We start from the raw sequence: 24535 nt of genomic DNA, 5'->3' as shown, positions 1-24535 counted from the left end.
CCCCCTTCCCATTTGCTAGTCAGCCTGAGAGAGGGAAGTGTTTTGGGACTCTTGGTAGTTCAACCATCAGTATTATATAGCTGTGCCTTTTTCTGTTGATTGGTTTTTGTCCAGGTTCTGGATCATTATTTTCCTGCTTTTTTGCATGCCTTGTAGTTATTTTTATTTTCACCCAACACTACCAAATAATTTATCTGGAATCAAAACTAAAAGAATAATTGACAATGGTGAAATGTATATTTATTTGCCTGCTTGCTCATCTGCCGTTGTGAGACTCGTAAACGGAACGGCCCACCAGTTTCCAGCTCCACAGTTCCTTTCCCATCTGCCCGAGTCCAGTGCGAATCTGCACGGCCCCGGCCACCGGCCTATCCGGTGCGATATCCAAGTGATGAAAACCTAAGTCCAGAAACCATATAAATCTGAGTTACTATGTGTGTCTCTTCCATAAAGGCCTTCGTTTCTCAACATCATTGAACAGAAGCAGAATTTATTGAGCTGGTGAACTATGAATAGTATCATTTTCACATACTAATGTTAATAGGATATTAATGTTGTCCTGAAGTTATACCCATTTCAAAAAACAAATCTAATTTTTATAGGAGCACAGTTTTTGAGAAGAAAACAATTGTTAGCTATGATAATAAAGGTTAACTCTGGGCAATCTGGAAAATTCTCAGTCTTTCAGATAGCTAAGCCTTTACTATCAATTATCCTTTGAGTTTATTGGCTCATTCTGTATTTTATATATGTAAATTAACATCCTAAATTAAGAAATATACTATTAAGTTATATTAGGAAATAGCCACTTTTTTAATGGTTAAATAGCTTTGAATTTTTAATTTTATTTAAAATAGTAAATTTCATTAAAAATTAGGTGGGAGATAGGAAAAGGTAGGAAAATAATTACCAATACTACTTTCATTCAGGAGACAACCCTATTTATCTAGCTGTATATATAATTCTTTATGACTTTTTCCAAGCTTTTTTTCTCTATCAGTATATTTCTGAGTTACATAGAGAAATTTCTTTCCAACTGTAATTTTTGACCTCCTGAACTTGACTGTTGACCATTCTTTTTTTCCTTTTCTCTTACTCTACACTGACAAACTTCCACTGGCTCATTCTGTACGCAGCGTTGTACAAGCTGTGGTGATGACCTAGAACTTGTTCTCAATTCTGAAACCAGCTCCAGCCTGATTAATCAAATAGGTACCCAGGGGGCTCTGTGGTCTACGAACACCTGTCTTAACTCATCTGTAACACAAATCAGCTACTTGATGTCCTTAAAAAAATTTTTTCCAGAAGGTAAGGGTCAGATGTCTCTCAGCGTAGAATTGCCAAGGCTGAGCAAAATTCCACTGATGTCTGAACAGACGCCAGCAGAGGCAGTACTTTAAGTTTACTTGTCTCTGTTGATTTAATTTGTGAGGTTTTGCCACCGATTAACGACCATTGTACATTGTTCTCAGCTCTTTTCATGTCAGCTGCACGTGATGTATATGTAAATTAACATATACAGTAGCTCTCTCATGAATCCCATTGGTTACTTCTTCCCTATATACAGCAGATCTTCGGTTAATGTGGGTTCTTTATAATGTTGATGAGCTACTGTAGGATCTTAACTTTTGTTTATACCTATTGTCCTATGGTGAAATTGGTTTCATTATATGTTGTTTTGCATAAAGTCACAGAACCAATCAACAACGTTAAGTGAGGACTCACTATATATGAAAAACCATGATTAACTCAAATGTATTGGCAAAGTAGGATGGAATGAGGTAAGATCCTTGATTGTCTCTACTGGAAACAGAACTGTCTTAGCCTGTTTGGGCTGTTGTAACAAATAACATAGATGAGTTTATAAAAAACAGAAGTTTATTTCTAACAGTTCTGGAGTCTTGGCATCGGAGTCGGCGCCAGTGTTACAGAGTCCTGCTGAAGGCCATCTCAGGTTGAGGACTGCCTGTGTATCCTCATTGAGAGGTAGCAGCAAGCTGCAGAGTACTTTGTAACTCTTTGAAAGCACACTAATCTCATAGTGGGAACTCTACCCTCATAATATCAATTAAATCTAATTAGCTTCCAAAGGTACCACCTCCAAACCTTAGATTTCAAAATTGGAGTTTTGGGGGGGGGGGTTACAAACTTTCAGTTCATTGAAAAAACTGTGTTCATTTTTCTGGCTTGGATTTAGTCATTTTCTGAAGATTGTGCATTTATATTCCCAGATACTTCTGATACACCCGCAGAGTCGCCGCTTTGAACATCTATGGTGAAACATAATGAATTGGTAGGAAATTGGGCTGAACTGTTAATGGCCTTTAGATCTCCCTAAACTTAAAGGTTTGGGGGATTGTTGTGGTAATTCCCCATGACCCCACTTGTTTTCTTAGGACTTGCCTCTTTTGTTTAAAAAAAAAAATCTAGCCTGACCTGTGATGGCACAGTGGATAGAGCAGGGGTCCCCAAACTTTTTACACAGGGGGCCAGTTCACTGTCCCTCAGACCGTTGGAGGGCCGGACTATAAAAAAAAAAACTAGGAACAAATCCCTATGCACACTGCACATATCTTATTTTAAAGTAAAAAAACAAAACGGGAACAAATACAGTATTCAAAATAAAGAACAAGTACATTTAAATCATCAAACTGACCAGTATTTCAGTGGGAACTATGCTCCTCTCACTGACCACCAATGAAAGAGGTGCCCCTTCCGGAAGTGCAGGGGGCCGGATAAATGGCCTCAGGGGGCCGCATGCGGCCTGCAGGCCCGTAGTTTGGGGACCCCTGGGATAGAGTGTTGACTTGGAGCGCTGAGGTCATCGGTTTGAAACCCTGGGCTTGCCTGGTCAAGGCACAGACAACAAGCAATGAGTTGATGCCTCCTGCCCCTCCCCTCCTCCCCTCGCCTTTCTCTCTCCTCTCACCCTCTCCTCACTCTAAAATCAGTAAATGAAATCTTGAAAAAAAATCTAGCCAACTAAGAGTTTGGATAATGTAGGTCCTGAAGAGTACTCTGCTATTTCTTTTTTTAAACATCAGATACACTCCTTATATCATCATCATCCTAAGTGCTTTTCACTCTATGTTGCAACAGACCTTGTGTCTGTGTTAAGTTTATATGGTAGCCCTACCATGGGCTTTTCCAAACACTTTATCATCTTGGATTAGTAGTAACGGGCTTCCTTCCAGAACTTTTTTAATTAAAAATTTTTTTTTTTCAATTATAGTTGAGATACATACAATATTATATTAGTTTCAGGTGTATAATATAGTGATTGGGCATCTGTATAATTTACAAAGTGATTACCCTTATAAATCTTATACCCATCCAGAACCATCATAGCTATTATAATATTATTGACTGTATTTTCTATGCTATACTTTACATCTCCATGAACGTTTTTTATAACTGGCAATTTGTACATCTTAATTCCTTCCCCTTTTTCATTTATCCCCCCAACCCAAAGCTTATATTTTAAGTCAGATGTTTGGGGTTCAAAAGACATTTTACTCATAGAGTAAAACTTCAAAGTAGGTTCAAAAGCTCCACCTCAGCATCATACTCCTCTTTAAACGGGACGGCAAGACGGAAATCTGCTGGTGTTGGAACCATCTCTCAGCTGCTCCCTGTCTTGTCTACTTTTTTGGTGGAGGTCAGTATCTGCCCCCTGAGAAGACGAAAGGGCTGTGAATACAAAAGAGTCAGCTATACTTGTATACACTTAAATTTATCTATTAAAGAAGTTCTGTATTTATTTGGAGAATATAATAAGAACTTTTGGTCTGATTTAATTAACCTGTAATGAGAAAGTGAACTACTGAAGAGAAGTAAAGAATTTGGGAGTCTATTGAACTGACTTAAATACAAAGCAGCCTTTCAGATGAAGATGTTCTGCACATTAATTGTATCCATTGGTGCTCACAGAATAAGGAGTCAGAAGGGGCTCAGGTAGCCTGAGAATTTGACGTTTGGTGATGGAATGAGACGATGCCTGTTGCATGGACACTGAGTTTAAAAAGCGGTTAGATATTATTAGGAAGGAAATAGGGGAGGGTATTACAGATAGAGGCCGGCATAATAAAAGCAGAGTGTTAATGGGCTGATGTTTTGATTCAAGCATGAATTTCTGACTTATTCTCTAAACTTAAAATATATTGCCAGATTTGAGGATTATTCCATATGAGGACAATGAAATTAGCACTAAAAATCTCCTTCTGCCTAAATTTAGGCAGAACTGCTATATATGCTTTGTGGAATTTCATGAGCAGGAGGTAGAAGGGTAACTCTGGCCCTGGCCGTTTGGCTCAGTGGTAGAGCGTCGGCCTGGAGTGCGGGGGACCCGGGTTCGATTCCTGGCCAGGGCACATAGGAGAGGCGCCCATTTGCTTCTCCGCCCCCAACCCCTCCTTCCTCTCTGTCTCTCTCTTCCCCTCCCGCAGCCAAGGCTCCATTGGAGCAAAGATGGCCCGGGCGCTGGGGATGGCTCCTTGGCCTCTGCCCCAGGCGCTAGAGTGGCTCTGGTCGCGGTGGAGCGACGCCCCGGAGGGGCAGAGCATCGCCCCCTGGTGGGCAGAGCATCGCCCCTGGTGGACGTGCCGGGTGGATCCCGGTGGATCCCGGTCGGGCGCATGCGGGAGTCTGTCTGACTGTCTCTCCCCGTTTCCAGCTTCAGAGAAATACAAAAAACAAAAAGAAGGGTAACTCTGATAAAGAATTTAAGGTCCAGTTAATCATAATCATAAATAATACAATTTCCTCTAACTTCTCTACCCCTTAATGGTCTGAGAACAACTCAGCAATGCTGAGGCATTGAGATTTTTAAAGCTGACGAAACAAGACAGGAAACCTGCTTTTGAGGGCTAAATAATATGGACTCCTGTATCACTGTCAGCCTGTGTAATGAAACACCCAGATCTGAGCTGCTGAGCGGGGGCCTCCTGTGTGGCCCGCTTTATGGAAGGAAATGAGTAGAGCAAATTGGTACAGCACACGTACGTTTGACCCCCAGGAAGCCTTGCTCTGCTGAAGTGGGCAGTAAATTGATAGCTGGTGCCAAAAGAAGCTGAGGTTCCTGCGCATTCTCAATCCGTTTGCCCTGCTCTCTTACCTGTTTATTCACACTTTCAGAGTCAGGAAGCTACCCCCTACTCTGCTACTCCCAAGAATTGTTGGCAAAGAACATAGACTTAAAACTATAGAATAATTTTCCCCTTAAGATCCGCGTATTTGTTGGTTGGATGGGACCCAGCTCTTGGACACCATAGTGTCTGATTTCTATTCCTATCCTAGTGATATTCCTTTGCCTGAGTCGCATCATCTCTCAGGCCAATTAGGGGTTTCTTCAGCTCTAAAGTGAAAGGGTGGGTCTAGGCCAACCTTCTTATTTTACAGGTAAGGACATTGAGGCTCACAGCAGGTGAGCACCTACTGGAGCATATGATTAGTAAGTTGTCCAAGAGTAAAGACAACTTTGTCTGGCTTTGATTTTTAGAGTTGTTGGTTAGCATTAAGCATGATTACTCTAAAATGAAAAGTAATTGGGCATAAGTTTCTCTACTGCAAAACAATGCCTTGCTTGAATTCTCTTCTTGCCTACCAATTACCCACTACTATGCTTTTAGTTAAATACAGAACAAGGTCTCTTACCAGTAAATGCCTTAGAATTTGGAGGTTCTTATTTGTTTGTTTGAATTGATTTTTAGAGAGAGGAAAGGAGAGGGAGAGAGAAAGGAACATTGATTTTGTTCCACTTATTCATGCCATCATTGATCGAGTCTTGTACGTGCCCTGACTGGGGATTGAACCCACAACCTCGGCATGTTGGGATGATTCCCTAACCAACTGAGCTATCCAGCCAGGGTCAGATTTTTTTCTTTAATGGCTGTGAATGTGCTTCAGAATTTGGCCAAAAATATGGTCAATATAAGGAATCACTAAGTTTTATAGGAGATCTATGATGCTTTCCAGAGTTTTTCCTCATTTCTTTGGTAGGATCTGTTTAACATTCCGAGGAGCATGCATGCATTAGCCTTCTCTCAACCTCACAGCCCCAAATGCTTCTGACTTATTTTGTCATCCCACCTTCCACCCCTTTCTCCCTCCTTCCCCCATGCGAAGAAACTATCTTGAAGCTGTATTTTCAGTTGACCCTGTGATCTGGGCTTATTTACTTGTTGAATAAAGTCTACTTTGGTTGCTATAAAGGACTACATTTTATACGTGGTCTTGGTCTCACTTTACTGCATATACAGGAATCTTTGATCAGTGAGGAGCTTGCCTCTGTGACCTCCTAAGGAAATGTGAAATCTGCCGCTCTGGCATTTTTGCAGCTGTGCAATCAAAAATAATTTGTTGACTCAGTGATGGGAAAGGTGAATTGCTTTTGGTTTCAGGGACAGCCGTGGGGCAGTAACAGAGCCTTTCTTTCTTTTTAAAGGAAATTCTGGTTAAAATTATTTAATATCTCCAATAGATAGATAAGTACAAAAAATGATATAACACGGTCCTTCTACTTGTCACTGTGAAATCTATATATTTATCATGACATGTTCTGTCCCTCTCACTAGCCCTCTTTTTCTTCATATCCTTTCATTCTCTACCAATTGTATAGTTTGTTTAATTCATTATCTTGACACCATTAAAGGGTAAGTCTCACAAAGGCAGAAATTTCTGACTTCTTGGTTCTCTGCTCCATCCTTTTAACCAGTGTGTGGCCTTGTTTTCAGTACTTTCATATTGCTCAGTATCAGTTGATTAAATGGAGCTTTCTATGTTTGCTTCCTTTGATGCAGCCTGGGTTTCCCTCCACAACTGCATACCTTCCTCCAAATCAGATTGCTCTTCCTCCCTACCTCCTCGGAGGTAACCAGTATTGTGAATTTGGTGTTTATCATTTTGTGCCTATTTTTATATCTTGGGACATATTTATTTATGCGCATCCATTTTTCAGTATGAGAATTGTTTTCAGTACATGAGTTTTTATAAATGTTGATATAATATTTTTGATTAAACTGCATGCAGAACTGGGGGGCAGGATGAGGGGGCAGACTCAGATAAGTATTGATATGACAGTAAGCAGAACTGCCCAAACTCTCTGTGAGGAAAACTTTCCATGTACTTTGAATAAATGCTAGAACAAGCGATGTACTGGACAACAATTCAGCTTTAACAGCAAAGAATGAACCTGTGTTGGTTTTCTCAGTTACAGGACCAGGTGCACGGAATGTGTCTGTGCCGGAAAGTTGGCCGTTTCCTCACCGTGTTCTCTACGTAAAGGGGCCCTATAATGATCCAGCCCAGAAGTTTGAGCGGCCTACCCTTCTTAGTAAAACTTTTTTCCTTCCTCTAGTTGAGACGAGAGAAGATTGACCTTGAAAATACTTTGGAACAAGAACAAGAAGCACTAGTGAATCGTCTCTGGAAAAGAATGGATAAACTTGAAGCTGAAAAGCGGTTTGTTTTGTCTTGCTCTTCAATATGGGGAGTGCTTTTGTGGTTAGGGTACTATTCTGGGTGTGACTGAAGAATAAAAATAGGATATTTAATTCTTTGGCTGATGCACATCATTTAATTTGTTAAATGAATAAAATGTTGAAAGCCTTCTGACCCATTTTCATGTTAGTCACCTCTTTATACTTCCCTCGTACTGCCCCAGTAGACTTTTTCGTTTTGTGTCAAAGGCTATGAAGAAATTAGTCAAGGTGCTATTGTTTACCTTTAAATTGTTCTGAAGGATGGTTGTAGTTTTAATGTTTTTACCTTATTGACCTGGCTTTCCCCAGTTATTTTCTAAAGTGCACTGCATATGTTCTGTGCACCATTAAGTATTATACATCTCTAGCATGTACTTGGTTAGGAAGACTGAGATTTTAATAGAAAAATAATCTAATTGTTTTAAAACTTGCTGTAAAGAAATACTTGTACATATTATATAAGGTTGGGATGCTTTGTATAAAATGGATGTATATGGATATGAGATATCAGACAACAGCGAGCATTTCTTAGACCCTTCTGTATAAGGTACTACCAGGTCCTTATTTTTAAAGTTCTGTGTACTTTGGGGTGGCTGGAGCAGGGCCTGCAGAGTGGCAAGGAGCAGTCTGTGCAGGATGTGTGTATGAGTGTAGAAAAGGCTTTCTTGAAAATAAATGTTCATTAATCCGCTCCACCAGGATCTTTTGTTTGCTAACCAAAGTCTTTTTGCCATAAGTATTGGATTTGGAAGAACATCCATAAATTATTTTGAGTTCATTTCAAGATTTGCAAAATAGAAATGCACTGCAGGCTTTAAGAAAAGTGAAAATTAGAGGTATATCTATAGGGAAATATTCCAGCTATAGTTGAACTAACTTTGCATTATTATAGCAATACTAATAAACATAGGAACCATTACAACACTTAATATACTAGCTTGCTCAATTTGCAAACTCAAAGGTATAAAGGTCAAAACCCCAGCACCTATAAAAGGAGCATGGAGCTCTGTTGCTACATCCACATGTGTGTGTGTGCATACATACATAAATCAATACCAAATTATTGCAAATTATTTGGTTAAGCAATATGAAGTTGACATTTTATTGAATATAAATAAGCATTTCATGTTCTTCAAAGTAACGAGAATTGGTGAAGAAAGTGACACTACCAATTATTAAACCACTAATTTTTGTTTTGTTTTTAACCTTTTGCCTTACCTATGGCCAGAAGCAATGGGCCTCTCCTCCAGTTTGCCTTGCCCTCAGGATTGTTTTTTCAGGAGGGAATTTTATAAGCGGGGTCTCTGTTTTGCCACCCTCCATGGAAATTCATAGTGTACAGTTCATAAGCTTCAACTGAAAACATTGAGAGGCTGACATTCCTATAGTATCTCCATGTTGTCAGCCAACATGTCAAACATCGAGGGAGCAGATAACTCGGAATGCCTCCTGTACGCCAACACACTATTTAGAAGCAAGTGTTAGAGATTTTTTCCTCAGGAGTGCTTAATTATCAGTGCCTATTTAAAAGGAAAAAAAGAGGATGGCTCCATCAGCTCTGCCCTTTGACCCGAATATCTGATAAGGGTGACCGGAAGTTGCTATAAAGTGGGTAGAGGAGATAAGCAGCCTTGTGAAGTCATTCTGTAATTCATTCATATTACAGGAGCTTGTTTTTCAAATAAACCCTCCAGGTTAGTATGTTGTTTTGTCTTTCAAAGGCAAACTGTTTTTTACATTGTTGGAATTTTTCTTTTCAATAAAGAATCCTGCAGGAGAAATTAGACCAGCCGGTCTCGGCTCCTCCGTCACCTAGAGACATCTCCATGGAGATCGACTCTCCTGAAAACATGATGCGCCACATCCGGTTTCTAAAGAACGAAGTGGAGAGGCTGAAGAAGCAGCTGAGGGCTGCGCAGCTACAGCGTACGTAGCCTCTGGTCTCACTGTCTGATAATTAATCCACTTACCAAATACAGGGTTTTATTGGCATTTCTGTTTTAATTTGTACTCATCAAATTCGTATTATATTTCATTACCAATACATGTTTATCCTGTCATCCTAGAATAGATTGTTTTAAAAAAATGATTGTAGTGAGGCAAGGTGACTAATTTAGAATACTTCTAAAAAATAATTCAGATAATTTCAGGAGGGTCCATAATCACAGGTAATGTTTTTAATGTTTTCCCACATTCATCTCTAGGAGTGTGCTAACAAAATATTGAAGAAGACCTTAATGTATTTTGGGGCATTCATACAGATTAGAATGTTTATCTTCCTTACTGCTAAATTTTAGCTGTAGCTCACATTTGTTCATGGTATTTGAATAAATGCTTTTGAAATTTATACTTATTATTTTGGACAGGTTGAGATTTGAGTTGGAAATCACAGAAACTAGATTTCTGAATACTTGATGAGATTATTGTGCATTTCTGTGGGTTTCTCCTATTTTTGCTTTTGGACTGCTCAAATTTATTTGTTTGAATAGATAATATAGTTAAAGGTACCAGGAGAAAAATAAGTCTCTTTCACTTCTGATCCCCAGCTACTCAGTTCTTACAATTACACACTTTTATTTTTCCAGATACATATGTGTGTGTCTATAAGCTAAATATAAATAGTAGTGCATACAATGAATGTACTCTTGTATTTTTTTATTTTTTGGTTACTATATCTTGCAGACTTTTCCTTGTCAATATATATAGAACTACTTACTCCCCTTTTTTAAAAGAAAGCGTTAGTACTTTATTATTTGGTTATACCATTATTTAACTAATCCTATACCAATGGACCCTTTTATTTTTGATGCTGTGACTATAATGAATGTCTGTGCACATATTTGATAACTGTTCAAGAACACCATTAGGATAAATACTAGGAAATGAATTTGTGGAGTCAAATGGAATGCACATTTAAAATTTCAGTGATTTGGCCCGGACCGGTTGGCTCAGTGGTAGAGTCAGTCTGGTGTGTGGATGTCTCAGGTTTTTGATTTTCGGTCAGGACACATAGGAGAAACACCAATCTGCTTCTCTGCCCCTCCCCTTTTCTCTCTCTCTCTCTCTTTCTCTCTTTCTCTCTTTTTCTCTTCTGCAGCCATGGCTCGATTGGAGCAAGTTGGCCCTGGGTGCTGAGGATGGCTCCATGGCCTCCACCTCAGGCACTAAGAAGAGCTTGGTTGCTGAGCAACAGAACAATGCCCCTGATGGGGTTGCATTTGGGTATCTGTTTCTGCCTCCCCTCCTCTTACTGAATAAAAAAAAAATTTAAATTTCAGTGATTTTTATCTTTGTTTTCTAATATTTATTGCGAGCTCTTGTCCAGTAGTGTGTCCGGGTGCATCAAGAACCTTTAGAAAATACAGTGTGCTAGTTTCCTATTGCAGCTGTAACAAAAGACCACAAGCTTAGACGCTTATAACAACACATTTATTATACAGATGTGGACAAAAGTAAATTTACATTTGTGCTTACACAAAAGTTTATTCTTGTATTATTATTTATTAATCATTGTATTATTTTTCATACAAACAACTGGAAACTGACTTTTGCCCATGCCCATATCATACTTCTGGAGGTCTGACGTTCAACAGAGCTCTCACTGGGCAAAAGTCCAGGTGTCAGCAGGAAAAGGCTCAAAGGGAAAATATGTCTCTGCTTTTTCCAGCTTCTAGAGGATGCCTGTATGCTCTGGCTCATGGCCCTTTCCTTGCATTGGCATCACTTCCACCTCTGCTACTGCTGTCACATCTCCTTCTCATGCTGACTCTCCTGCCTGGCTCCTTATAAGGACGCTGTGGTTACATTGGGCCTAGCCAGGTAATCCAGGATAAGTTTCCATCTCAGGGTCTCTAACTTACTCACATCTGCTAAAATCTCTTTTGCCATGTAAGATAACATATTCACAGGCTTCAGCAATTAAGATTTAGGTATCTGTAGGAGTCCTTTATCCTGTCTAACCCTATACAGGTTTCGAGCCTTATTCTAGGGATAGAGCCTGGTGGGCCTCTCTTTTTTCTTTTTTTTTAAATGTAAGGAAGTCTGACATATACCCTAGATTGGGAACCACTGTATATATTCCATGAAAACAAGTTTTCAAATACTAGTTATTTTAGGGTGTTTTTTCAGTTTTTGCTATGTAGGGCACCTTTCTGAATTCTTTCCAGTGCCTTCAGTTTGTATTTTTCTTTCTCATATATACTGTACTGTGCCCCAGACAAAAAGTTTAGAAGAAATTTAGGGAGAATTTTTCATTCCCATTACTTCCTTACTACTGTACTATTTGGTATTTGAAGAGACTGTAGATACCAACAGAGGCATCTTTTAGTGCTATTTTGATTTTGTGAAGACAGAGGAGGTGACCCAAACAGCAGCGGCTGACAGCTATTCACAATTTGGATTGGGTTTAGAGCAGGGGTCTCAAACTCGCGCGGCCCACCAAACAATTTTGTGCAGCCCGCAGACTAATCCACGAAGTTCAAAATATTTTGGATAAAATTAAGTAAGCCTAGGGGCCTACTTGTATTTTTCATTTCTCTAGCATCCTAGCTAGATATTAGCTTAGTTAACAGCAGTTGTGATGCGAACTACAGTTTCTGGTCATTTTGTGACACTGAGTAAACTGCATGTACGATTGTGCTTGTTGTACTGATTTTTTTTTGTTTTCAACTGCAGTGAGAAAAGTGTTGCATAACAGTTGCCTTTTGTAGACCTAGTGCGGCCCGCCAAATGGCTGTGATCTTGCTCTGCGGCCCACATGCTGAGTTGAGTTTGAGACCCCTGGTTTAGAGTATGAGTTAATGACTTTTTCTTTATCCATCTACCTCATTCTTATCCTCCAAGTCCAACTGTATCTGACATTGAAGCTTTTTCCTAGTAGTTCTTAATTCTGGTTGAACGTTGGAATCCCCTGTGGAGTTTTTAATATACCAGTGGAGAGGCCTCATCCTCAGGGATTCCAATTTAATCGGTTTCAGTATAGTCTGAGGAACCATACCCTTAAAAGGGAATGCAAAATGTGTAGGCCACCTGTGGGTTATTTGGGAACCAGCTCTTTGTAATCTGACTGGAAATCGCCCTTAGTTGACACTGTCTTTGACTAAATATTGCAAGATGGCTGGAAAGAGGAGAAACAGGCTGTGGCCTCCAGCTTGTAGAGAGCTATGTGAGAGAAGGTAAGCGCTGACTCCTGGGAATAAGTCTTGTCTCTTTAAATCAGTTGTGGCAGTGTGCCAGCAGAGGGCACCCGAGGCATGCCAGGGTGTTAGCCACCTCCCTGTGCCAGGGTCAGAAACACCACAGGGCTCGGACCTGGTGCTTTCTCTGTGCCTCTGGCTTCCCTGTTAATTGCTGAATGGCCATCACTCCTGCTGACCAGCCTTCATGTCTGGAGATTATTGTTCAAGGATTCTCCCTGCTGATAATGCCAGATGTTAAAGAATTGCCATTTTCTTTGAAAACCCGTGTTTCCTCTTAATATTCTTGAAGTCTCATTAATCCTCAGTTCTGCAAAGCTTTCTTTTCTTTTTACGGAAAAGAAAGGCAGCTTGCTCTGACAGCCATCCTTCTGGTTTGAGAAACATTAAGTACTCCAAGGGGCCAATCTGATGCTTCCTGTAGAGCTAGTGGAAAATACTGCATGCTTGCATATTTGGGATGAAATAATTTAAATCGTTTATATCAAAAGTGTGCTTTGTAAATATTTTCCCAGCATGCCTTCAATTAAAGAGATTTTTGCAACTGGATTAAACAGCAGGGTTTTGGTTATATTGAAAACAATGGAGGGCTTTAGTGTTTAGTGTATAATTGTGTTTAATACTTTTAGTATTTTTATTTGAATTTCAAAATAGAGATATTTGAGAGCCTTTATATATTCTGTAATGATGATGTCTTGGAAATCATTGAATATTTGTCATCAAAAATCATTATTTACTAAAATACCAGACCTTCATGGAGTGGCTTAAAACCGAAACTAATTTAATGTACTTGTCAGTTGAAATAGGGTCAGTCTTTGGAAGAGAAATGGTCCATGTGGCCTTCAATTCCCTCCTTAAATTTAGAGTGGGCTGACACTATGGAATAGGCGCAGTAACCTGTAGGACTCTCTGGTAGATGTGATCATGGCTACTCTGAATGTGTAGCTATTTTTCAGGATAGAGAAGTGGATATTACCTTTTTAATTTTTTTGAGATTTTACTTTTCCCAAATTCATGGGCTGAGGAAAGGAAGAAGCAGGAATGTGGGTAGACACTGAGTTCCGTATAAAGTTGTTTTGGTAACTTAGTAACAACAGATTCTGTCCGAGATAAACCAGAAGAGAAGCAGGGAGGTCACATGATGCCATTTATTAGATTGGTGCTGGAGTGTGTCGGAATCCTGCCGGAATGACCTCAGAACAGTGGGGCTTGCATTTTGGGACCACAGCCAAAGGAGATTTCAGAGCCTTATGGAGATGTCAGTTCTGCATTTCAGATTACCCGGAGAGAATCTGACTGGTTCAGCCTGGGTGCAGCTTCTACCCTGGGGCTAGACAGCTCTGGTCTGGGAAAGTAGTGCTATAGTAGAGATGGTGACATAGAGGTGGGCAAAAGTAGGTATACAGTTGTAACACAAATGAATAATGCAATAATTATAATACAAGAATAAACTGTTTTACGTAATTACAATTGTACACCTGTGTTTGCCCCCACCCCTGTACGCTTCTGAGGAAGGGGTATTTGTCGTAAGCAAGGCGCCCTCCCAAGAGCCTGTCTGCACACAGATGTTCATCAGTTCTCTGACTCAGAAGGGCCATGCGTGAGTCACACACATAGACTTATTTGAAATACGAAAGGTGTTTACTATGTGAATTTCTTTCTTTTTTTTTTACAAAAGCTTTCTGTCACCGAGTGAGTCCTAGTACACTGGTTCTCCACGTGCCTCCACCCAGTGCGCCATGGCTGTGCTAACAAGTGAGATAGGGTCCTGCTGGGACTTGCCGCACAGCATCTGGAGTTGAATTCTGCAGCGTACTTGCTGTCCAGCGGGGAGCTCATAGGATGGATCTAGTTCCCCGGCTGGCTGGGCCCCCTCCCCGCCCAGCGGAGAGCTCTGGGAGCTGTTCAGTTCAGACATAACTCCTGAACTCCACTGTTTCCTCCTCCACTTCAGAAGGCAGGGGAGCAGGAGTGAAAACGCCTGAACTCCCAGCACTGCTTTTTGTATTTATTTTTCAAAGCACATCGTTGGCAAACTTTGGTCCTTGGGGTAAACTCTAGATCCTGATTTAAGTTGTGGGAGAGTGAGAACTCCTGTCTTGAAACAGGCCTTATCTGTCGCGGAGGAGCAGGACCGCCATCGTCTTTTTTAAAGTTTGTGTCTGATTGCACGGAACGCGGTCTCACCAAGCTCTCTGGCTTTGCAGACTCGGAGAAGATGGCGCAGTACCTGGAGGAGGAGCGCCACATGCGCGAGGAGAACCTGCGGCTGCAGAGGAAGCTGCAGAGGGAGATGGAGAGGAGAGAGGCCCTCTGCCGGCAGCTCTCCGAGAGCGAGTCCAGCCTGGAGATGGACGACGAAAGGTGCGCCTGTGTCGTAGGAGCCTTGGTTTTTCTGTGTTGTTGTTGCTGTTTGGGGGGGGGGGGGGGGGCGTGCGTTAAGGCTCTAAGAGGTCTCTGTTCACATCCTGTTAGTTGTGGAAAGAGATGGCGTTAACATTTATTTGTTGTAATGATGAACACCACTGCTTCGAAGTAGATGCGGAGACTGGGGTAAAGAAAGAAGATTGACCATTTTCCTTAAACCCAAAAAGATGAAAGAAAGTTGTCTTTCCATACTGATGTGGTGGAAGAAGTGGAACAGGGTCATGTGTAGAGAGGCAGGGTTTGCATTTGTCTATAAATTTGTCTCATCCTGAGTTATGTCTGCTTAAAGCGTGGGAGCGCCTTAACTCATAGGTCCAGGGAGGCAAGCCAGGTTACAGCCCGAGGAAACAGATGTGTACACAGGTCGGAAGAATCAGCAGGAGTCAGGAAGTTGTGGAAAGCCAGAGTCTTGCCTTAACATACTTAATAACTTTTGAGCCTTTTTGCCGCTATTTTAAAATAATAATAACAATGCAGTGCATTTATCTGCTGAAGCCTAACATCAAACTCCCTGATTGTTCCACTGAGAAATGGGGTAATGTAAGAATCATCCTTCGGTTAAATTAGAGAGCATGGTCTCAGCATTTCTCTCTCATTCAGACTTTCCTCTCCCATTCTTCCTTCTCCTTCCCCTTTCCACCCCAACTCTGGATTTGGGAGTGTGGTGATTGTTAAGATAAGGAACAAATTCGAATTAGAAAAATTGTTGAGTCAACAGAGAAACGCAGCAGTTGAAGAATTAGCCTGTCTCTGAACATTTCTACAGAGAAATTTTTTGTTCTGGATCAGGGTATCCTGCCCGGGCCCTACAGGTCAGTGTCACCGTGTGGGAAGTGAGACTTATCGTCCTCAGGGGCCCCTCCAACAGGACTGAGTAGCCAGGTCTGAGACCAGGGGCTGCTAATGTCTGTGATGAGTTGCACAGACTATTGATGTCAAAACTTACTGGTTAAAGATGTGGGCAGTATTACCACATCAGCACTCTCCCTTCTTTCTGTTATTGAAGAGATTCAGAGGGCTAAAAAAGTTGTTTTTTTTAATCTGAGATTTTTGGCTGTCCTGTATTAGCACGTGGATAAAGCGTCGACCTGGAGTGGTGAGGTCTCCAGTTCAAAACCCTGGGCTTGCCTGGTCAAGGCACATACGGGAGTTGATGCTTCCTGCTCCTCCTTCCCTCCTCTCTCTCCCTCTCTCACTCACAGGAAGATGTATTTTTAAGCTTTAATTTTATCACATAAATCTCTCTCTCTCTCCTCTCAAATAAATAAATAATCTTAAAAAAAAAAGATTTTCTATAATAAAGGTCTATAATTTTGAAATGTAAAAGAATTATGAAAACAGAGCAATGGGTCGTCCTATTGAAAATATCTGTGTATGTGCTTCCTCATTTGAAAAGACTGAAGAGTATTTTTTCTCAGAAGTTTATATCATAAAACTATCATCCTTACTCTGGATTTTATTGATTTCTTTCTGGGAGTGTCCATCTTCTCTGAAATTCTTATCCTCTGAAAAGCTTTTCACTAAAAACATAGCTCAGGTACTAAATAACTTACTCACTGCCTTAAGACACAAAGCAGACCGTCTGTTAACATGCACAGTATCCTGTACTTGACTTGAGTTAAATGTGCTCTGGAATTTCTTCCAACTAAGGTAACAATACTAAAGCTACTTCAGACTCCCAGATACACATTTTTTTTCTCTCCAGAACTGGTGTTGACTCCAGCAGGTCTGCTTTATCTTTGGTATATCAGATTATCCCAGGTAGAGTATAGCTTCCCAATTAAAGACATCTCCTCTTCCTACTGGGAATTGATGTCACATTTGTGAGAAATTAGTCAGATACTCAAGACATCTATAAGTCTGTTTATCCCTTAAAAAGCAAGAGGTGGGCTTAGCTGCTAGCCTGGTGCCACCATGGTGGCTGCTCCGAAGAGTAGAGGAAGAATTAGTGGTGGCTCTCTAGGTGAGAGATGCATGTCAAACTCAGGAGCTTGGGTTTCTTCCAGTCAAATAAATCAGTGCAGAAATTATACTGTTCAAATTCTTGTGAACTAATTGAATATTTGGGCTGGGATCTTCCCTGGACACAGATCTCAGCCTTTTCCTTCCTTTGGCCATAAAACCGGTGGAAGTAGCTTATTAGGAAGTCTCTCGACCAGAAATTTCTCCTCATCAGCACTTTTTTAAGTGTCTTTTATTCTAACATGTGACTGTTAAGGAAATCTTGCCTTGTAAATAATTTGACATCTAGTTGACAAGAAAACGTATTTTTAAGCTTTAATTTGATTACATAAATCTCAGAGGGCTTATTTGGGTTTGATTTTCAAAGAACAATTTAATTGTAGCCATTAGCACATGGACATGTCTGTAATTGTTGGGACAGTGGAGGTGAACTTCTACATAGCTGTTGTGTGATAGAGAGGCCCCGTCCTCTCTGGTGTCAGGGCATCTGCCCCCAGGCCCCCATCCTGAGCGAGGCCCTCCAGGCGCCCCAGCCTACAGGCTGAGAAGAGAGGTTTGTTGAGCAATGAGCAGCGAGGGTTCGTTTTATACATGTCTCCCGGCTGCAGCGTCGCTCTCTGCACAGTCTGGAGGTGGGCCCAATCATCTTCTCATAAGAACTCTCTCAGGAATTACTGAAATGCAGGTGGTTTTGATCATTTCCCTGCTCCTCTTAGGTGTTTTAACGAGATGTCTGCACAAGGATTGAGACCTCGCACTGTGTCCAGCCCGATTCCTTACACTCCTTCTCCAAGCTCCAGCAGGCCTATATCACCTGGTGAGTACATGTGCTTGATGTTTCTGGAACTGATTTCTGGTAATTATGTTAGGCATCCCTGAATATGTTCCCTGCTAGCATATAAAAATCTTACAAACAGAATGGTCATGTGTTTTTGAAAAACCTCAAAAACAAATCACTGTCAGGACTGTGTCTTACCTTGTAATTTTTTTTTAAACTATTTCAAAAATATGATTTTTTAATTTCAATAACCAACTTAAAATAGTCTTTTTTTTTTTCAAAGATAACATGTCCAGGTTATCTTGTCGTTCAGTTATGTTGCATACCCATCACCCAAAGTCAGATTGTCCTCTGTCACCTTCTATCTAGTTTTCTTTGTGCCTCTCCCTCTCCCCCCTCCCCCTGTAACCACCACAGTCTTATCAATGTCTCTTAGTCTCACTTTTATGTCCCACCTACGTATGGAATAATGCGGTTCCTGTTTTTTTCTGATTTACTTATTTCACTTCGTATAACGTTATCAAGATCCCACCATTTTGCTGTAAAGGATCCGATGTCATCATTTCTTATGGCTGAGTAGTATTCCATAGTGTATATGTGCCATATCTTCTTTATCCAGTCATCTATTGACGGGCTTTTTGGTTGTTTCCATGTCCTGGCCACTGTGAACAATGCTGCAATAAACATGGGGCTGCATGTGTCTTTACGTATCAATGTTTCTGAGTTTTGGGGGTATATACCCAGTAGAGGGATTGCTGGGTCATAAGGTAGTTCTATTTTCAGTTTTTGAGGAACCACCATACTTTCTTCCATAATGGTTGTACTACTTTACATTCTCACCAACAGTGTATGAAGGTTCCTTTTTCTCCACAGCCTCTCCAACATTTGCTATTACCTGTCTTGTTAATAATATTAGCTTGTAATTTTTAAGCCTAAATGTTACAGAGCCAGCTGCTGTTTTTCTTTAATTTTTTTTAATTAAAAGGGATTTAACTTCAAAAACCTTTTTTAAGACTGTCTTTGACTGTGATTGTAAGTGCCAATGCATTGACAAAACCTTGGGTAGGTTTTTAACAGACATCATAACACATCTTTATGGGTTCTTTTATTATGTTCTTATGCACATAATCTCATTTTTATTCACAGAAGAAGTAATGTAAATATCATTTTTCCCATGTTAAAATTGAGGAAGCAGTGAGTGATTGGAAGCTACTGGTCACATGTCCAGGAAGTGACAGGAAGAGTGTGTCTTATTGCACACCCTGTGTTCTTTCAAACAAGAGCTACGTCCTAATATTTCCAGTGAATCGTGAGTGGGACTAACCCTTGTAGCGAGATCGTGCAAGAAGGAGCCGGCTTCACTCCTTGGAAGCCTCTTCCTCAAAGGCATGCTTGTTTCCTTCTGATGCTGAAAACTCTCTCCCCGGGGGTCTCTGGCTCCAGTACCAGCACATAGGCAGGGAAGGCAATTGAATGACCCAGCAGGGAAGAAAGAGGAAGCAGTGGGGGTGGAGAGAGGGAGGGAAGAAAAGGTAGCAGGCCAAAGCTTGTGTCTTGTGACTGAAGCGAAGAGACTGATTTTCTTGTTATTACTGGTAAACAGATTTTCAACAGAGTTAGGGAAAAAGTGTGTGTGTGGGGGGGGGGGGGTAGAGAAGGAGTTTCACAGCAGAATCTAGTGAAGTGGCTGCTTAGGAGGGTGGAGGCAGTCAAGGTTTTGTGGTTTGGAAAAGTGAAAAAACTTCATGTCAGGGTGACACCTCAGATTGTCTGTGTCAGTGATTAAAAACAAGGAGCATCATTCAGGTTAGTGAAGGGAAATGCAGTCATGCAGGTAGCCAGAGGCCAAGTGGCAGGTGGACATGGCTTGGTTTTGTGAGTTTAGGATCTAGCCCAGCTCTATCTATGGTCCTGAGATTATCATTATTTTTTTAATATTTGCAATCGGAAGAAAGCTCTAGACAAAGCATGGCAGTGCTGGTGCATTGGGGGCCAGCGTCCTGGCTCTGGCCTCCCGCAACGTAAAGAGGGGCTGTTTGCAAACCACAGTGACGTTGTGTCCTGGGTCCATGTCCTGATCGTTCCCCCTAGTTCTTGCCCAGAAGATGTTCCTGAAACTGTTTCTGTGTCCTTCGTGTCTCACCAAAAGCCTCCCTTTTTAGCTCTCTTCCTTTCCCCCAAATAGCACTTGGGTTTTATTACCACGATAAACGTCTTTTCTGCTTTCTGATTTATCCATGTAAGAAGAGGGCGTGCATGAGGAAGAATCAAGATGGAAGCAAGGTGGACAGTAGCCTTTAGAGTTGCTGGGCGGTGCTGATTCATACTACATACAGTTTAACGTTCTGTTTATTTAAGCCTAAAGAAATCTTTAGTAGAGGCACGTACTTTCCAGTGGATTAAATATAATGTGATCATTGAAACCAAAACGGTCAGGCCTTTGTTGTCGATAATAACTTATATTGTAACAAATATTCTGTAGGAAGATCGCCATTTTCACTTTCAAGGAGCTCTGTTCCCGGAGTATGGGGCTTGCTGGTATAGATAAGCTATTTGATTTTTCCTTAAGCCATGGAATAAATAACACTTAGATTTTTTTTTTTCTTTCAGACAGTCTGAGAACATTTGTAGCCTATTTTAGGTTCTAGAATACCATCAAAATCGATTTCATCTCCTATTGGGCAGCAGAATTACCCTATTCTAGTCCGTTGCAGTCCTGTACATAATGTATCAGCAAAACCTGAATTCTCAGGTGTTCTTTTTACTTTCATTTTTAGTGGAAGAAATTTGAGGTTCTCAAAATTAAGACTATCTAATCACTTCCTTAGTGGAATGATGATGTTCTTAGAGTTTCTGTTTCCATTTTAAGCACGTTGGCTCTTCTTCCTCCCCTAGCATTTGACCTTGGCAGACTTGCATTTTCACCAACTTGCTGACATACGCTAAATCCTGATTCACTGTTTGAAAGGTAAATTTCCTAGGACTTCGGAGAGATCCATCTCTTGATTATATGTGGATTTGTATATGTAATTATTTATGGAGGAAGTATTACTTTACAATAACTATTTTCAGGTTGTCCATTATTTTATACAGCCTAAGAAAGAGACATTCCCAATTAGTCAATTTTGATGTGCCTCCATCAGGAATGAGGAATAATGTAGTTTAAAAAAGAGTCTATACCCCACTGGCCGCATGCACAGCCACCACTCAAATCATGGTGTTTAAGTTCATCAGTGAGAAGAGCTTGGGCTTCTTGGAGAGGCGGCCGTTTCTAGGGCTGGGATGGGGAGTATCTAGGGTGGACCTGGAAAACCTGGTACTGCCGGAGAGTCAGGAGGTGCTCAGAAGTCAGAGATGAGGGTGTGTCCGAGCAGCACAGGGGCCGACTGAAAGAGCCTTCCTCAGGCCAAACTGGAACAGCTTGAACGATAACATGTAAACCAAAGATAAAATAAATGTTCATGAGCCCATACTGATGGCAATATATGACTGATTAAATAAGGGAGAAGGGACAAATCTCCCATACGGAAGTATTTCCAACAGTTCACGGAGGTACTCCACCCCCTAGCAAGTGGGTATAACTCCCCGCTCGTTAGTTCTGGGCTTCATATAGTGGCTTCCTCCTGGAAATACAGCATGGAAGGGGAGAAAAAGGGGTAATTTTACAATGGGGGTACTTGCCGGAAACTGCCTGAGCTAGGTAATCAAGGTCAGCGTCGACAGTGGTACATCATGTCGGTAGTATGTGCTCTCAATGTGATATGATGGAATGCACTTTGCCTTTGTGGGTTTTTCCCTCAGAACCCATAACCTCAGTCTAACCATGTGGCAAACGTCAGACAAGTCCCAGTTGTAAGGGACAGGATGTTTACAGAATACCTGATCAATATACCTCAAAATTGACACGGTCATCAAAAACCAAGGAAAATTAAGGAATGTCTCAGCCAAAAAGTGCCTAAGGAGACACGACAATTAAATGTAGTGTGGTATTCTAAGTGCGACCCTGTAACCGGAACAGGACATTAGGTAAAAACCTCAGGAAATACAAATGAAGGATGGACCTGAGTTTGGAATAATGTATCAGTATTGGTTCATTAGTTATGACGATGTATCACATACTACTATATAAGATGATAATAACAGGGGACTCTGAGTGTGGGGTATATAGGAACTCTCTCTACTACTGTTGCCACTTTCCTATAACCCTAAACTCCTCTAAAATTGGAAAAGCTACTGAAGTGAGATGAGAGCACCTAGTCGCAGGAGGATACAGGGAACGGAGAGAACCTCCTGTCTGATCCTGAAGTGACTATACTATTTGGAGGTCAGGTTTGGGAGGAAAATCTAGCCAAGGAGATTGGAAAGGGGAAGGAGAATTGGCACACAATGCCCCTGAGTTAAGAGAGCATTTCAGTGAGAACAGAGTGCTCCGGGGTCAAGTAAAGTGAGGAGTAGTGGCCTTTGCAGGCGGCAGCAGCGGCAGACCGCTGACCCTGGAGCGGGCCCAGTGAGGTGGTTTTGGGGGCGGGGGCGGGTCAGGGAGAGGCACTAGGTTCTGCAGCTAGATTGTATGAAGGTTTACAAAGACAGTGTTTGCATGCATGACTTTCGTAACTAAAAAAAAACAAACATCTACCTTTACTTTGCGTATACGTTTTTCTTTAGCAAAGATATATCAGGAAAGTTGGGGAAAGTTAGAAGGGTATAAAGAAGCAGAAATAAAATCACCCAGAATCCTTTTATCCGAAGGTGGTGTTATTCTTTTACTGTTTTAGAGTGGTTCCTCTCCCTACCCCTCACCTCTCGCAATTTTCCTTTAGGCACTTGGCTTTAAATGGATTATACGTTTTTGTATCTTGCTTCATTTTGCTTATTTTTTTCTGTCATGAATTGCTTTTAATTAATTAATTATCTTCTAAATTTACAGTCAAGTTTGTGGACAGTGAAGTCTTAAATGTTTTACTTTAATGTATTTCTGTATCAGAATAAGAGAAATTTATTCCAGCAATAGCTTCATAAAGCCATAGTATTCTATTTAAGTAGGTCAGTGTTTAGAGTTTGGCATTTTCAACCCAGGTTTTTTTGGATTCTTATTCTTTGTTATTTTCCTGGGTCAGAGGCTCAGGTGCATGATGATTAGAATTTAAAGAAAAACAAATGAGTAAGACATTGTCTCTGGTCTCTGTAAGCTTCTAATCAACTACAGGGCCTAGGAAGTCAGTGAGTGGGGAGAATCTAAAAAACTGGAAACTCTTCATACAAGGCCAGCTGTGATAGTTTTTATATATTTATATCCCTTAGAAAGTTTAGTACTTAAACTGTAGTACACCTGCTCCATGGAGTACCACTCAGCAATAAAAAAAGAATTAACTTAATACATGCCATTAAATTAGCTTGGACAGGTTACAAGGGTGTTATGATGAATGAAAATGGCTAATCTCAAAGGGTTGCATACTGTTTGATTTTATTTCTGTAACAATCTCAATGTGACAGAAGTATAGTGATGGAGAATTGATGGGTCCTTGCCAGCGGTTAGGATTAAAGCGACTGTTATTAAAGGGTGGTGATGGGAACAGTCCTGTGTCCCGATTGTGGTGACGGTTACTCGAATCTAGACTTGGTAAAACTATTTTGAGCGGTCCACATATGTACACTCAGAGAGAATACAGTAAAAACAGATGAAACCCAAATCGTCGCACCTTAGTCACTAGTGTCAGAGCAATGTCAGTTTCCTGGTCTTGATCATGTGCTGTGATTATGTCGGGGATCATTGACGGAGGCTGGGGGAAGGCTACATGGGAGCCCTGTAGTGTTTTTGCAGCTTCTTGTGAATTATAAACTATACTGCTCACAAAAATTAGGGGATATTTTATCATATGAAGCGATAAAATATCCCCTAATTTTTGTGAGCAGAATATTTTAAAATGTTTTACAAAAGAAAGAAAACTAATAGTTTTTTTAAAAAGGTTTAAACAGAGAGCTCCCAGATTAGAGAGCGTACGAGACGGGCCTTGAAGGGAACTTTTGTAAGCTGAAACTTGGTGCCAGACACGCTGAGTATTTTGTGACATTAACTCATTTCATACTCCCAACAACCTTGTGAAGTCACTATGATAATCTCATTTTGTAGTTGAAGAATTAAAATCCACAGTCACTCAACACCAAGTGGCAGAACAAAAGTCTGAGGTAATATGGCAGCTGCCTGTAGAGTCTGGGCTCTTGGCCTCTTCAAAAGGCCAAGTGGGGTCCTGATTGACAGGGTAGGGGGAAGGGGGAGTAAGTTAAGTTCTGTGGTGAAGAGAAGATATCCCAGGCGGAGGGCATGGCATGAACTGAAATGTGGATGTCAGACTCAAGAGTGATACGGTTACTGGGGTTCTTAATACCTGTTGCCCTAGAACTTTGTTCCTCAGAGATTCTGATTCATAGATTTGGGTTGGTCAAGGGCATTGAGATCCACTAACCTGGAAAACATCAGGAGATAGGTTGGAGCCAAATGCTAAGGCCTTCATAATAGCCAGAGAAGAGATTTTATTTTATTTTTTTATTTAGATAGGCAACAGGGAGTCTTTGAAGATTCTTGATTAGTAGTTTGACATAATAACAATTAACCTTGTAATTCTAGAATATAGGCTAGATCTTATTTTTATTAACATGATCGAACTCTCTGAGCTTCTCTGGGGATGAGGATCCAC

The 24535-nt window shown here is 40.9% G+C and overlaps 1 protein-coding gene across 1 annotated transcript in view; it reads left to right on the top strand.

Moving 5' to 3' along the window:
* The window catches only part of CCDC6 (coiled-coil domain containing 6), a 128944-nt gene that overhangs the window by 96089 nt on the left and 8320 nt on the right, over positions 1 to 24535 (top strand). Inside the window, exons 4-7 of the mRNA XM_066348221.1 lie at positions 7355 to 7458; positions 9244 to 9404; positions 14881 to 15037; positions 17779 to 17879. Coding sequence (XP_066204318.1) covers positions 7355 to 7458; positions 9244 to 9404; positions 14881 to 15037; positions 17779 to 17879 — 523 coding nt within the window. The remainder of the gene's footprint in view (positions 1 to 7354; positions 7459 to 9243; positions 9405 to 14880; positions 15038 to 17778; positions 17880 to 24535) is intronic.

Source organism: Saccopteryx leptura, chromosome 9, assembly GCF_036850995.1.
Source record: "Saccopteryx leptura isolate mSacLep1 chromosome 9, mSacLep1_pri_phased_curated, whole genome shotgun sequence".
Lineage (NCBI taxonomy): Eukaryota > Metazoa > Chordata > Mammalia > Chiroptera > Emballonuridae > Saccopteryx > Saccopteryx leptura.
Note: the sequence above shows the minus strand (reverse complement) of the source record. Positions and strands in the feature narration are given on the sequence as shown.